General features: G+C 37.4%; 1 protein-coding gene across 6 annotated transcripts in view; it reads right to left on the bottom strand.

Moving 5' to 3' along the window:
* Positions 1–2,941: 2,941 nt before the first annotated feature.
* Positions 2,942–15,978, bottom strand: part of MANSC4 (MANSC domain containing 4) — a 22,879-nt gene continuing 9,842 nt past the window's right edge. For 2 of the 6 annotated variants that reach the window (XM_038379121.2, XM_038379113.2), the window contains exons 2-5: positions 15,751–15,806; positions 12,660–13,328; positions 7,126–7,260; positions 2,942–6,788 (exon numbers count right to left, since the gene is read on the bottom strand). In XM_038379121.2, coding sequence (XP_038235049.1) covers positions 6,112–6,788; positions 7,126–7,260; positions 12,660–12,888 — 1,041 coding nt within the window. In that variant the 5' untranslated portion in view covers positions 12,889–13,328; positions 15,751–15,806 and the 3' untranslated portion in view covers positions 2,942–6,111. Of the gene's footprint in view, positions 6,789–7,125; positions 7,261–12,659; positions 15,730–15,750; positions 15,807–15,978 lie in introns of those variants that run through there. The other 4 variants (XM_038379103.2, XM_038379093.2, XM_043514987.1 and 1 more) reach the window with 3 other exon arrangements.

Raw genomic sequence — 15,978 nt, 5'->3', positions numbered from 1 at the left:
GGTGGGGAAACAAACTAATCATCCTTTAAAATATATAGTACAGTGGCAGCAATACTAAAATGCATGCCTCAGGGCAGAAGTTCATACTACTAACTACACAATTCTGTAAATTATATCTTAACAGAGAGAGGCTCTTGTGTAGACAGTCTTCTTCATACATCATCCCTGTTGCAATTACAGCAACTTCTTACTTTTTCAGTATCACTTTTCTATATGTTTGATTTTTATTTATTCTACTAGGGGAGTTACTCCACACAACAACAACGTTCCAGTCACTGATGGCAGCTCTTCTAAGTAGCAAGAGCTACAGTGGAAGCAACTATGTTGGCTCCTCTTCCTTGATTGCAGCAGCTTTCACAGACTATTTGCAATGAAGAGAGTACCATAAAGCAGCTGAAAGTCAGCACCATGTGGCCTCCCAGTTCTGCAAACTACCGGCAAGTGTTCTGTGGATCTCTGTATGAGAATCACTGCCCTACTGAGAAGAGACCTTAGTATCTTAAAAAGTCATTAAACCTATCCTGACAATTAAAAATTAGTGTAAATACACAAGAATGAAAGCATTACAGTATGCTAAAATGTGGCTGTTTTACATTAAAATGTGTGATGTATTTGAGATGCAACTCAAACTGTATTATGATGCATCTGATGAGTGGGCAGATTTAAGTGTCCATGTTCAATTTAACTTGTGACACTTCCTGTTTTTTGCATGCTTAACCATGCAATATTAATATTGCATTAACTATATTTATTTCATTGAATAGGAGAAGAGCTTGCTCAGTGTAGCCATAATTCAGGAAGGTTCTTAAGAATGTGCCTAATTTTAAGAGGCTACATGTGCTTAAATTTAGCCAAGTGGTTAAGTACCTTGCTGAACTGGAGCCTATCTCTGCAAAAATATGCATTCTATTCAGTATTGTTAACTATTATATATGGAGCATTCTGATGCAAACCGAAAGTAAATTAGGATATCACATGTTTACAACTTTGTGGCACTAAATCTTATGTTAGTAGTTTCTTCTTGTAAATTTTTACATATATAAATCTAATCTCTCATAATGCATGGAAATTGCAGAAATATTCTGCAATCCTTTTTCTATAAAACCTGGGGAAGAAACAATGACTTACGGTCATGCAAAAGGCTCCCAAAGTACTTTACAAACTGAATATAGGGATTGTTAAGGCTAAAATGCATCTGCTTCTGTGGTTAAACAGGACAACTGTTTAACAGTCCTCAGCAAAACTATAACTTAAGAAATCAGTAATAGTTTAGCCAATTGAAACTACAGTGGAATTTTAAGATAGGCAGAAGATGACATTACCAAGTACAATTGGGGAAAGATAGCAGAATGAATGTTCTATATCTGCAAAAAAGAGATGAGATTTCTAACTCTCATTCAAAAGATGCCACCTTCTGCAATATAGTTCCCCCCACCCTGCCCCCAATCACCATGCTGGGGCACTGAGCAAAACTGACTTGTAGAGAAGTGTGTCACCTACTGGGTAACCTACTTCTGGTCAAGCCAGTTCTTTCTTAGGTGGAGAGATCACAGCATGAGATGGTATGGCTGCCATTCTTGTTAGAAAAGGAACAGAGACTAATTTCAGGGTGAATGTATATTCATAAATCTGTGCTGCAAAATCCTGTAAAATAAAGTCTGTACTATTTGGAACGTCCAGTTTCTCAAGTAACACAACACCTACTTTCTGGCTGAGGGCTACAGAGGCTAGATTATGAACAGAAATAGAGCTTTAAGAAAGAAAGGATGCATTCAGCCTGAAGAAAGGCATCCCAAAGGTGCAGATCTAGTTTTCTTAGAAGTATTTATCTGGGTTTAGGTTTAGGCTATCTTAAAACTTAATCCCACAAAAGTACAATTTTCTTTAAGGTACAATTCTTGCTGAACCACCTTTTGGCAGCAAAAGGTGCATTTTGCTGTTGTCTAATCATATGGTCAGGATAAACTACGAGGAAACAGTTTGATAAACCATTTCTGTATTATTACACTGAATTGAATGTTTATTCACATGCTAATGGGTGGCCAAGGAGAAAGCTCACAATGGCTATTTTTTCCCCGTTACTGATATCCCCTTTTCATCTTGCATATAAAGGCTTTTAATGCTGCTTTTGAGTGATTTAAAATTAGGAGTTTTCCTTTTTTTTTTTTTATATGAACAGACATCAGAATCTGGTTTACTAATGTGTTTAATAAAGAGCTCAGAGGATGAAAAGTCCTAGTTAATGGTTTTGGTGGTTAAAAAAACAAACCAACCCATAACTGTTTATCATTTGTGGGGATGTGGCTGACCATTTCATTCATTTAATGTATGTAGTTATAGTCATGCGTAATGTTGTAACGTAATAGCATATGAAGTAATGCATCTAAATATAGCCCATCAGAGGAATCGCCATAACTTACCAGAAACCTAATTTTAAAAAAAATGAAACTAATTACCTGCGCCTTCATCTTTAATTCAAAAGTACATCATGCAGAACCAGGATCTGTTGTTCCATTTTGATCTTAGAGATAGCTGGAGGAGGGACAGGGAGGATGCAATTATTGATGTCATCTTGTTCAAGGTAGGCACGGATGTCGATGTTTTAACTCCTTTGGACATCTTACCAATTTATCAGTAAAACCAGAATAAACCTCAAAACTTAATTCTAAAAATATAAATAGGTTAGGGTTAGCTGGGGGGGAGGGGGAGATGAAACTTTTGTTGCATTATTTCCGCAGATTTAATCTCTCCTCCCTCCAAAATAGTACTTCTAGATATCTTTAACCTAATATTTATCAGTTTTGTAGTATTTGTGCACATAATCATAGGTCTTTACAGGCTTGTTATATTCTAGTTTCCTAAATTCTAGTAATAATTAATATTCAGTTTTCACACTGACCTCTTCTGCTGTAATGACATAGGCACTTGGCATTGAACCCTCATCAGCTCATTAATTAAACTTTAGTCAGTGTATCTTATCAATTTTAAGATAGTTTTACACAAGTACAGTGAACAGAAACTTTACTTTAAGAACATAATTTTAATACAATAACACAAATTGAACCAATGTGTCTTTTTACACCTCTTTGTTCAAGAGAACAGGTCAAGTTATTTCTGACAGAAAGTAAAGAAACTGATGAACTCTGAAACATCAACAAGTTTAAAAGATGAACAGTCCAGGTTACTGTTGAAAATGCACTTGCTTTACCTAAGTTCATTAACCAAACTTCTTGTGTAAGGTAAGGTGACAGCTTACTACCCTGCTGATCTAGAAACTTGGTTTGAAAAATACATTGGGCATTGAAGGGCCATTCTAAAGAATAGAGCAGTGGTTTTAAACCTGTGGTCTGTGGACCTCTGGGGATCTGCAAACTACGTCTAAGATTCCAAAGAGGTCTGCACCTCCATTTGAAATATTTTAGGAGTCCGCAAATGAAAAGAGGTTGAAAATCACAGGAATATAGTATACAGTGCAGAACAGGAAGTATTTTTTTTATTTATTATTTATATCATGGAAATTTCTAAAGGCCTACAATTTCAGGGCCCCATTGTGGTATATGCTATCCAAACATATATTAACTGTCCCTTCCTCAAAGAGCTCACAGTCCAAAAGATCTGACATAAAAAGTGTAGATGACATGGAGTAACACAAATAATCTTACCCAATCATGAGCAATAATCACAATTTGCCACCTACCTAGCCATTATAAGATTGTATTTCTCAGCATTCATACAGAACATGAGAGTTTGAGGAAAGACTTGAAGGAGGGGAAAGACTTGAAGGAGGCAGCCTGGGAGAAAGCACAAGGGTGCTTATGAAAAAAAGTGGGGAGAGAATTGAGGCTGGCCTCACTGGTAGAATGACGCAGAGGGTAATAGCTTGGGGAGGGGCTAAATTGTGAAAGGCTTTGCAGGTTGTGATGCATGGCTAGAAAGGGTTAAATAAATAACCCTCAAAAGACGTGGGGAGATGTTTGTGTCTTTACGTATGTATGAATAGTGTTGACAATATAATCAACAGTCCCTGTCTATGTTGTATTCTTGTAATTCAGAGATCAAAAGAACATCCTAGCATTTAAATGAATTGTAAACATGGGATATCTCAGTTTTCATCTCTTTGAAATGTATAGCAAATAACCTGTGAATGGCGGAAGAACAAGCAAATTGCCTTATGTTAATTCTATAGCTAAGTACCAGTGATGGACCTCCCTCCAAGTCATCCTAATTACCTTTTGTTCCTGGAGAAACTCCCAACTTGTCAAAGAGGACATGAAATTGTATAAAAGATCCTTGGGTCCTGATTCAGTCATCTTAGGTCTGCTTAAGCTTCATCGGGGGAAGTTTGAATTGCAAAACTGAGGTCCCAGTTATGCTGGTATGCCCTGAATATGATATTTGGGCATTGGACTATAACCTATATCTGAAAAAACTCTTTGCAACTACAAAGCTCACCATCTCTGCTATGAATCTGAACCTCAATTAATTGAACTCTGTCTGTATGTATATTGATCTTTTAATCATACTCTGTTTTTTAATAAATTTTAGTTTAGTTAAGAAGAACAAGAATTGGCTATAGCATGCATTTGGGTAAGATCTGAAACATTCATTAACCTGGGAGATAATGTGTCTGATCCTTTGGGATTGGTAGAACCTTTTCTTTTATATGATGAAATAAGATTTTCAGAAATCATCATATTTGACTTAGGTACCTGGATGGAGCCCTGAGGCTGGATCATTTTATGGGAACAGTGTTGTTTGGACTTCTGAGTAACCAGTGAGGTAATAAAGAAGCTATTTTATGTTGGCTTGGTAAATCTAAGTATTGGAATGTCCACCAGCTTTTTGGGGATTGTCTGCCCCATTCTTTGCAGTTCACCCTAGTTGAGTGATGACAGCTGGCCCCCACTGGGACCCCGGTCACACAGATAAGGACAAGAAACGTGTGTCTGAGGTGGTGCAAGAAGGCAGTGTTTCATGGAGAATGACAAATGTCTGGCTAAAATACCTCATCCTCATTTTGCCAGGGAAAAGGCAAAAGATCCAATCTCTGGGATTTATTCTGAGAACAGAAGTAGAGGCCCTCTTAATGGAAACAGTAGCCCAGACTCAATTAAGAGTTAAATGAGTGTTTTGCTATACTGTCAAGAGACTCAGTCAATTTTCTTGTGGAGGAGTGGGGACTTTGGGGTGTTTGACATTTGTAGGATATGGAGAGCTTTACCAGGTTGGAAGGCTATTGGCTTGGGTGGAGGTGAAAGACAGCGTTGCATCTAGGATAGGAAGGGAACCAGAGAGCATGGTGCTAGAGATGCCTAAAAGGGCATTGGCAATTGAGAATGCTGCAACAGGCAAAGGAAAATATAGGCTAAATATTAAAGTATCTTTCCTAATAATAAGGCCTAAAAGATTGTGGAAGTCCCATCAGCAGAATAATTTTAAAACAAAGAACTGAAGGAATTACAGTAGCAACAATCCTGTCCTGGATGGTTAAATAGATAGCTGTGTGTTTTCAAACTCTAATGTCCACTGTTTTAAACTTATGGCTGTTGTTCAGGATATTAATGATCAAGCAGGAGGTCTGATTCTCTATGACCTTGCACCTTTTGTTTCCATAAAGACTTAGGAAAAGTAAGTGTAAAATGCTGCTTTTCTGACATGGTTGCATTTTACATTTGCTTTACACATGTTATATAAAGTAAGGCAGGGCAAAGAATATACACAGAGGAAGTGAAGAATCAAGCCCATAGTCTCTACAGAGAAGTTAGGAAAGGATTCTAACAATAAATAAATTACTCTGGATCAAATTATAACCCAAGGTATGCACAAATACCTCTGAGTTCAGTGGAAATTGTGGTCATGTATAAGTGACTAGAATTTGGCCCTATATCTCTTTGGATCAGTGGGTAGTAAAAAGAGAATTATAACAGGATGTTTAGTCAACAGTGTTCTCAAAAGCTGCTCAGACATCTGCCAAAAAATAGTTCAAAATCTCCAAAGGGAACCCCCAAGAAATAAGCTAAGAGAGGTACTTCACTAAATACGGTACCTCTTTCTCCACCAGCATGAGTGATGCAGGTTATTTAGCTCCTTATTACCTTTTCATATCTGCTATTACAAACTATCCTTTACAAGAGTATATTTTATGCACTGCCTGGACCCTGCTTCTCCTCTCCGCACTGGCTTATAGTGACCTCTCCTCTTTCTGCGGCGCCCAGCTGCCAGAAGAACAGTACAACAGCAAAGGAAGATGAAAGAAGAGCAAAGCACCACAGGGACAAACCAGGCACCTATATCCACTGCCACCCAAGCAGGTTGTTGACCCTCGTTATCCGAAGTGTAGTTCCTGCCACTGTACCCTTTGGTTTCATTGAAGTGCTGCTGACTGATGTTTAAGCGAGCAGGACTGGGCAAATGGGATATCATCTTAGTGGATACAGACATCTTTTTGTCTGAATTAGATGTCAAACCTGTACTTTCTGAAGTCAAATCCATCTCCTGAGCAAAATGGTCATCCAATGGTAGAGACTTTGCCCAGGAACGTGTGGTTGGTTTTGTTTTTGGGACCAAGCCACTTGAATTGTGGCTGTGACTATCATTTGCTACAAAGCCCTGGCTAGTGGTAGAAGATGGAGACTGGAGTAGAGGAGACCTCAATGTGACATTATTGTGTTGGCATTTTTCTGAATCAGCAGTCCTGGAGGAGTTTTGCCTTTCCCATTTGAAAGAGGAACGGGTATTTGGATCCTTATAAGACAATTTTTCAAAAACAAGAAGATCCGGATCAATCCCTGTTGAAGAAGAAAAAAAACCCAACACATTAAATATACACCTGAAAGTGTAAAGAATAGCATACTAGTGAATTTTCAGTTAATCTTTCAAATGTTGAATGAAAGAGAGGAAATAAAATATATACATACATGGAAGTAAATGAAATTTACAAGTTAATTTATAACTGTTGTAGACAAAGAAAAAAGTCCCCAAGGCACTTTTACCATGTGTACCTGTGCTTCATATGAAATAAGGTGGTGATCACCCCTCATCTTAATGTAATGACTGAACCAACATGATAGTCAATTACCCCATCACTGGCCTGCTTCAGCCTGTGTGTGCATAATACATTGTTACCTGTTGTGATGTTGTACAAAATGACATTGGTGCCAGCCCTCAATATGCAGCTTTCCAAGGCTGGACAATAAATGTGCCGGCAATTAATGTTCTCATGGATAGTTTCAAAGTAGAAAATTGCCAGGTTACAGGAAACTATAATGAGAAAAGAGTAAAACGGAGTTTGAGTAGGCATGATGACCCAGGCACATAGACCTTCATATCTATTGCTTAACATTAAAAGAGTTATACTAATGGAGTTACATAGCGCACTTAAACCATAACGTTTTACCAACTTTCATTAAGCCTCATAGCACCCTGTGTGGCAAGTACTGTAAGTATTTTTAATTCTCATTTTACAATTGGGCAAGCGGGCAGAGAAAAAGCTGAGTTATTTCCATTGCAGAATAGGTATGCCACAGTCCAGTGGTATTACAAGCTTCTCCACACAGCTCCTTCCATTGTGTCTCAACCTTGTTCTGGACTATCCACCTCTACTGATAAGATGGTTCTGGACCTCTAAAGCTGCCAGCAAGGGTGACTTTGAGATGGTAGCTGTTGTGACATGGATGACTGTCTATTAGGAACTGGTCTGAAACCACCTATTTATTTCACACAGGTTATTAAAAAGCTGTCAGATAGAAATTGCTTCTGGTCACTACTGAGGTGGACTGCAATTCAAGCACAAGCCTACCTCATTAACAATCCCCTAAACCAGCCATCATCTTCTGGTTTTTTGACAATGCAATATTGTACCTTTTGGGGGTGGGGTGGAGGACATAATAAGTGGGTACCTGTTAAGTCTATACAACTCCAACTTTGATATACTATCATTTGGGTTTCAGATCTATCAGCCAAAAAACAGAAGTCCGTGGATAAAAATAAAAAAAAAAGTATCTAGATGTCTTAACAGCACAAGTCCCATTGCCTTGAGACTTAGGCTTCTAAGTACCAAAGCCACTTTTAAAAATGAAACTTAGGCTTCTAAGTCATTTAGGCATATCTGAAAATTTTGTCCCTTGTGCTTGTCTAGTGCTAAAATACTTTCCATTAAATTTAAGTCAGGTGTAGTTCAGAACACTGGCAGGATTTCCTGTGAGACTGTCTTATAGTGTGTTCAAAAGCAAAACATCTTGTCCAAAGCTAATTATCCTTCGCTGCATTGATTTACTCTTTTTTGGTACCATCAGTAAGATTACTGTTAGCTTTTGTTATCATCATAGTTTCTTTACCTCATCTCCTCTTCCCCTGCCACAAACTAAACTAAACTGATAAACAGGGCTACTTGCATACAGGGCTCAGTATCGGGAGCAGAGTCTATAGCAAAGAAGCTATGACTGAAATGAAAAATTAAAAGGGGTATCTTCTGGTACTAATTCTCGCTGTTAGCAGAACATATGGGAAAATGCTGACCATGTTTTTGAATTTGAATCGGACCATTTGTTTTTGTAGTGTGCTTTCGAGATTAGATGCTCATGGTATGTGTCAGCATAGCTCTGCTTAGAACACATGTGCATCAACAGAGTCGAGCACTTGCTACAAAAACATTTCTGGAATGATTCTGTAGTTTTTGATATAAAAGAATCTGATTTTAATTACAGTGTATGTATATCCTTTACAGCAATAACAAAAATCTTTAATGTTATACTGAATCCATACAGAATAATTCAGAAACAAACAGCATGTAATAAATGTATTACATTATTGTGATGTTTATTTCAACAATCAGCCCTATGCTTTGTCCAACAGGGAACTAGCTTTTGGAATAATTTTGTTAATACTATTTCCATGGATAATCATCGAAAAATCACAACTCCTCTCCTCCCCCCGTATTTACACTCTCACAAAGCATTTTCAGTTATCCACAGTGGAAAAAGAAGAAGATACTTGTTGTTGAAATGTACCAAAACCAGCCTTTTAATCTTTTCTCTGCTTATTTTATAATTTTTTTTCATTTAGTAGCCTGCATACTACATCAGAGTAACACAATCAAAATACTACTTGGAAATAGGCTTGTCAATATAGACAAGCAAAGTTAGTGCAGTAAAAGAGGTGATTTTTTTTAAAAAAAATAAGTATTTCTAAGTTTCGGGATATGCACTTGATTTGTCTATGATGAATATGATAACACCAGCTTTCTGAATGAAGTAATTACAATTCTATTACAAATAACATGTTACAGCGGAAATAGACCAGACTTTGGGTTTTAAACGAAAACTTTCTTTGCTCAGTTGGATCCAACACAGAAAATCAATAAATAACAGATGAGTATCTTAAAAATGCTAATGAAAATTCTGTCAAAGGGAGGTATGATCATGTTTCAAAAACAGAAAATAATTAGCAAATTTTCCTTGTCTGAGGTCATTATTCATATTCTATATCTAATTCTAGTCAACTGTCATCAGCCTCCAATGAGTTGTTAGACTGATAAAAGCTTGCTGTTAGCACACATGTGTTCTTTAATAAAAGGAAGGTGCAAGGAAGTATAAACATTGTCATTATGCAAATAACAGAAAACATTCTGTGTGAAGGACAGAAGGATAATCCTACAGGCTTCATAGAAAATTCAGACTCTGTTTTGTCCCAGCCTTTAAATAAGACTCCAACACATACCAGAATTGGTGCATAAATACTACAGTGTTACACAGCCATCTTCAGTCACTCTATACATATTTTCATCCATTCCCTGAGTGCTCTACGCATCATTATGGGTCATCTATAGAACACAGTTTTCTCCATGTGTAAAAGAACTTAAGATTCACTGCCCATTTGTAAGACTGACTATACAGAAAACTGCTCTCAGCACCAATAAGCCTTTCCATTTGCTCTTTCGGTTTTAATAAATAATGGTAAGCAAATAGCATGAAAATGGCTTTTCAAATATTTGTTGTAGAATGACTAATACAATATTTGATCACTAGTGGCAATTAGTAATCCACATCACAGGAGTTAATGTACAATATGCTTGGCAGTTTATGCTCAATAGAAGTTCAAGACTGAAAGATCGGGGTATATAGAGGTAAAGTGAATTGCCAGGGGTATTTTGGGAAGCTGGAACAATGCATGTTTGCAAAATATATTTGCAGTTACATGGTCTCTTTCATCCAGGGATACTAAAGTGCTTTTAGAAATGCTAATAATCTAGGAGTATAAACTTTGTAGAGAGTCATTGTTTGAAAACTAGAAGCTTTATATTTTTGTTCTTGTTGATAATTTTACCTTAGATACAACTGTACTCCTCAGTTTTCACTAATTACAGTAGCAATCTGTATCCTTACCCTCAGAGGCAGGTGTATGTTATCAATATATAGAGCACTAATATGGCCTGTGATGATAGCATGTCTTGTTTCTTTTAGCACTATTATGCATCAAATACTCTGCAGTTTTCCTGGTTAAAGTATGTCTTATTTAAGAACCCAAAATACCTGAAAACAGGAATGCTAAATTTTATTTCAAAGCAAGGACCCAGTCCCAAAAATCTTACTTTCATACTTCTTATGTATGGAAGATTTTCAGGAGCCAATGCAGACATCTGTTTTTATCTCAAAGTTTTCTTTTAAAAGTGCCATTGTTTTTACTGATCATTCGGCATGTGCAAATTTCGCTAAATTCTTTCATTAAAGGTCACAAAAAAGAAGTCTCAGTTCATTTGAAAAGGAATAAAATATTAGAGTCTAGATACCCTTTAAAATGTTTGTTTGTTTTATGCTTAAGGTAAGTGAAGCTGGTTTGAATGGGCTTGCTAATTAATTTTCCCCAATCATAAATCTTAGTAAGGATGGGGATTCTTTGGGAATAGGGAAAAAATGAGTATTGCAAGAGCATGTTATAGTAATGTTTTTGATTACCTTAGAGAGTTAGCAGGCAACTTTAAGTTAGGTTGTTCTAATTATTTTAACTTTTCACCTTGTAATTTTAATACTTGTTAAACCTACTGTTTTTGAGAGTCCTGGAAACAAAAGCAAGTATGTACAGCATGGGCAATGGGAGCAAATTTCCCTGGCAAAAGCGGCACAGTGTCCATAAAACACTGTTTTGAATGGACCAACGGTGTTTTTGTTTTTGAATCTCTGTTTCCGTTCAGTTTTTGCCTGTTTGACGAGACTGCCAATTGTAATGGTTGTTTGGAATGGTAGATTTGGTGGTAGATCTGTCTACTGGGAATTAGAGAATGTTTTTAAATTTTATTTCAGACAGTTAATTGAAATGCCATCAATAGATAAACTTTTATTTATAACATAACAGAACCATATTTGAACCTCTGACTTTGTGTTGTAATATTCCATATGCCATTACCAATCTTCCTCAGAAATCTAGTCCAAATTTTGTATTTTAGTGGAAATTTCTTAGGCAAGACATGCAAAATGCAAGCAAAGTATATAGCATTGTTTTTTTTTTTCATCTGGGATAAATTTTTCTTACATTTATATCAAACTATTTAGTCATTGTATTGTAAGCAAATCAGCTCCTCCCAAAATGCCCCTTGTTGATATCCAAACCCTCCCAATTCATGATGCAGGCACTTAATTTTCCTCACAGATGCCTATCCCCAATAGGTCATCCAAAATATCCTCAAAACTTAAACAAGAAGGCTTTGCTTTTACTATTGCTATGCAACTTTTCCAGTATCTGACTTGATCCTGTTCCAGGCTAATATCCTAACAAAAGCATCCTGCCCTATTAATGCCAATGCAGAAACCTAACAGAATCTTTAGCTTTCTGCAATTATACAGAGAAGCAGTACAGTCATCATGTGGTTTGAGGCTAAGAATCAGGAGCTCCTGAGTTCTAATTCCACCTCTAATATTGTATTTTTATATATCTTTGGCAAGTCAAATAACAGCTCTGAGTCTGTTTCATAATTTGTGAAATGTGAGCACCAGGAGCCCTAGTCATGGACCAGGTCCCCATTGTTCGAGGTGCTCTACAAACACAGAGCAAAAAGATGGTCCCTACCCCAAGGAGTTTGTCAACTTACCACAGGTGAAGGCCTGATTCTGCCATCCCTACTTAGGTTTAGTAGTAACTTACTTTGAGTGTAGTCCTATTGAAATCATTAGTACAACTTAGGGAGTAATGGTCTTGTCAGGCTGATTGCTGGTGACAATCACTCCCAGGGATGTTGTGAGTCTCCTTTACTTAAACCGTAGTGTTGTTGGCACGTTATTCCCAAGAAACCAGTGTTGTAGTGGAAATCTAGAGTTCCTCCATTTCATTAACCTTTAAATAAACACGTATCATTCCTCCATTGTTCAGGAGAGACAGACCCTACTCTTAGTCCTATCTAAGGATGTCAACATTCTAGTTTGCGCCTCCAAAGAGTTCAAGTAGCCAAGTTCACTTCTATAACGATAAAGGTGGGAGATAGGAGTGGAATAGTTTAGATTTGTCCTTGCTTTCCAGCCTCAAAATATAGCCAAATTTTTGCATTCTTACTGTTTGGAATAATAAATTATGTATAAACAGCCTAAAAATAACTTCCTTCATATGTGGTAATACATATTTTTATTATAGACTGTATAGGCTATACACAGAAGCAAATAATAAACACTTACCATTCTTCAGAAGGCAGCACGTCCGGCTGCACTGCTGGGCTGTGACTTCTGCATAAATCTTCAGCACCTGGGCTCCCCTCTTCTGAGATTCCTCCAGATCAATCAGAAGACCCGGGAAGCGTCGGATCCAGCAGTTTTTGTAAAAAGTAGTGGGTGAGCAAAGAGAATCTGACTTCCATGCCAAACCCAGAACAAACAGCACTTCTGCTACTGCCACCAACAGAAACATCTCCTCAATGTGATCGGCTTAGTAAGTGCCTGTTCTCCAGCCCGAAGCACTGGGGACTAGCCAACATTTTGAGAGAGAATCTCTTGAGAAGTGGCAACACTGCCAGGAGAAGGAACTAGTTTCTTTTAAGCTGCTCCCATGATCCTGCTTGACTGAGCCATTTTCTGACTTACATGTTGTAGGGTTGGGGGTTTTTTCTTCTTCTTCTTTTCTCTCAAGATGAGTCCCTGGGAGACTGTTGAAATTCTTAATGTCTCTTTCATGAATTTCTATTCTTCTGAACCCCAGATACACAATGCCTTTAATCATTCAAAAAGCTGGACCACGTGATCCTGAGTCAGCCTTGCTTGTCCTGTTAAACCAAACTATTGCAGACAGTTTTAATGTGTGAATAAATACAGAATAATGGTGATCCTAGCAGAATCACGCCAGTTCTTTCTCTGGAAAAAGCAAATATTTCAGTCATTTGAGAGCAGAGGAGTCTCTCATCTGGTTCAGGTTCATTATTACACTTAACACAGAAGAAAGGGATTGGTTTAGTCTCCTGATACTTTTGAATGAATTGGTGGCCACACATATATTTCCTTTATTAGCTACAGTTTAAGTATTTAAATTATTTCTGCTGCATAGCAACCAAATATGGAAAGTTAATTCTATTTCCCACCCCCTTCATTTCTTAAAAAGCATTTTATTTTATTTGTTTAGATCCAATAACAATTGGCAATGACTCAAGAAGGATGCATCCTGCACTATTCAGTATCATCAGATGGACTGAATAGTTAATTGGTCTTTTCCATCTCAAAATTCCACAAGACTAAGAATTCAGTTTGTATGGACTTTTCTGCTTATGCTTGATCTTGTAGAAGGTCTGACATTATACATGCTCACATTGTAACAGGGAGCAGCTGGAGTCAGTGCAGTTCTTCACATACCTGCCCTGCAAACAGTAACCCCCGCTTTTTGAACATCTGCTCTGCTCCATGATTTCCTCCTTTGTGTGTGTGTGCGACAGTCCTGTTAAAAAGCTTAAAGATGTTACAGTACACCAGTTTATAATCAGTGGACTGTATGTGCAGATTTGAAGGATGTCAGTAGAAAAGCAATCATTTGCTATTAATATGTATTTTATAAGAGGATGATTTTTTTTAGCAAAGATAGCATCAAGAAAATTCCTCTGGTTGCACCTAAAAACATCAAGGTTACATGCACATAATTGAATTTTTCTTGTGAACTACATATTGATGTTGCCTTTGGGTATTCTTTGCAACATCAGGCCTTGATCCTGCAAGTAGGTCAGTGCAGGTGCAGCCTTATGTCTGTACAGAGCTCCTTTGAAGTTAATGGGGCTCAGCACAGGTCCGCTCACATGAATCCAATGGCAGGAAAGGAGCCATAATTACTGAATACCTTTATTGGCTACAGTCACAAGGATTCCAAACAGATATCTGTGTGTGCTCAATTTTTTGTACATCCTAACCTAATCATTTACCTAACCCCATAACACTCAGTGTTGGGAGTATATACCTCTGAAATAACTCTTGCATTAATTTTCCAGTTTTAGCCGGAGGTCTCTTGATTTTGGACAATCCCAGAAGTGGAGGAGAATGTCATGGCATTTCCTCCAGCATTTTATTTTGAATTTTGAGCCTGTTTTGTTTTATAGGACGGGCATGTACAATTATTGAGTCTTCTTTTTTCCCCACTGTTGTTTTCTCCATGAAGGGAAACTTACCATATTCTGAACCATTTGAGGAAGGATGCAGCAAGTGGGATGAACTGGGTTCAGAACAAATTATTCATTTTCTTTCCTCATTACAATGAATAGTACCTTACTCTCAATTGAAATAAATCAGGTTATTTGTAGAATAAGATACTTCTCCACATCAGGAAGGGAGTCAAAATTAGGCCCATCACATTTATAGGTACAGTAAACATACTTGCAGAAACCCTTGTTATACTACTTCAACTCTGCTATACTTACTTCTCTTATACATATACTGTGCTGCACAGCAGTTGATGTACAATCCAACAATTTTTTTACACTTTTCATAAAAGGAATTAGTAGCTAAGGCCCCAATCCTATAACTCCTTCCATGTAGTTGGAGCCCAGTAACCAATCAGAGCCTCTTTGACTTCAGTGTGGCTCTGTACATTACAAGGTTCAGGGCTGGGACCTAAACATGTCTGGAGGTTGAAGTGTCACTCAGACCTGGTAATGACTAATTTTCATGCATCACATTTTCAATAAGGTGACAAATGCTAAAGTACTATCACTTTTGTTAAGCCTGTAACTAAATGCTGTACAGAGCACAGGTCCAAAGCAGACTACTTATGAGAATAATAAGTGTTTGCCGGATTGGACTCCACGTGGGTAACAAGTAGCTTTCTGCATATAAATATTCAATTTCAATGTACGCTTTCAATACCTTTTCAGCCTGGTAAAGTATAGGTGTTGCCACAGTTTTTTTCCATCTCATTACCTCTGTATAATTGTTCTGCTCTTCTGCAGTGTGCTCCATTCAGGCTACAGTAAGAGCATCCATTTTCCTTTGCATTAATTTTAATTCCTCTCTCCTCCCCCATTCTGGATAAATATCTGTAGCAAGAATAACTGCAAGGAATCCTCACTTTTTTTTCCTTTAAAGAAATGTAAATGGATTTTACCATCCAAAGTATCTGAAGCTACTCTGGACAATTCCCAACAAATCAAACACTTTACTTGCCTATTAAATAATTGCAGCTTTGTTCCCATTTTTTGCATCATTTAATGATGACTCTGCTATGGGGAGATGCATGAATAGATTTTTTAAATGATAAATGAATATAGATACCCCAGAATCTCACAAGAAGCAAGTGTCTTACCTGCAGAAAGTCTGGTTGTTCCATGTGCTCCAGAGGGAGGGATGTAAAGCTATTTTCTGTGAGCAAAGAGAACCTGGTCAGTGTCCAATCAGATCCTTCTGTTTTCAATAGTATTTCATAGATCTTTCTTCTAAGATTTACTCATAGGAAACAAATTGTCAATTGTTTATTTTCTTTGAGATTACAGTCCTCTATGATCCTGCTATTCAGAGAGATTTGCAAACATAG

The sequence above is a fragment of the Dermochelys coriacea genome, chromosome 1 (genome assembly GCF_009764565.3).
Source record: "Dermochelys coriacea isolate rDerCor1 chromosome 1, rDerCor1.pri.v4, whole genome shotgun sequence".
Classification (NCBI taxonomy): domain Eukaryota; kingdom Metazoa; phylum Chordata; order Testudines; family Dermochelyidae; genus Dermochelys; species Dermochelys coriacea.
This window is presented reverse-complemented; position numbering and strand designations above follow the sequence as displayed.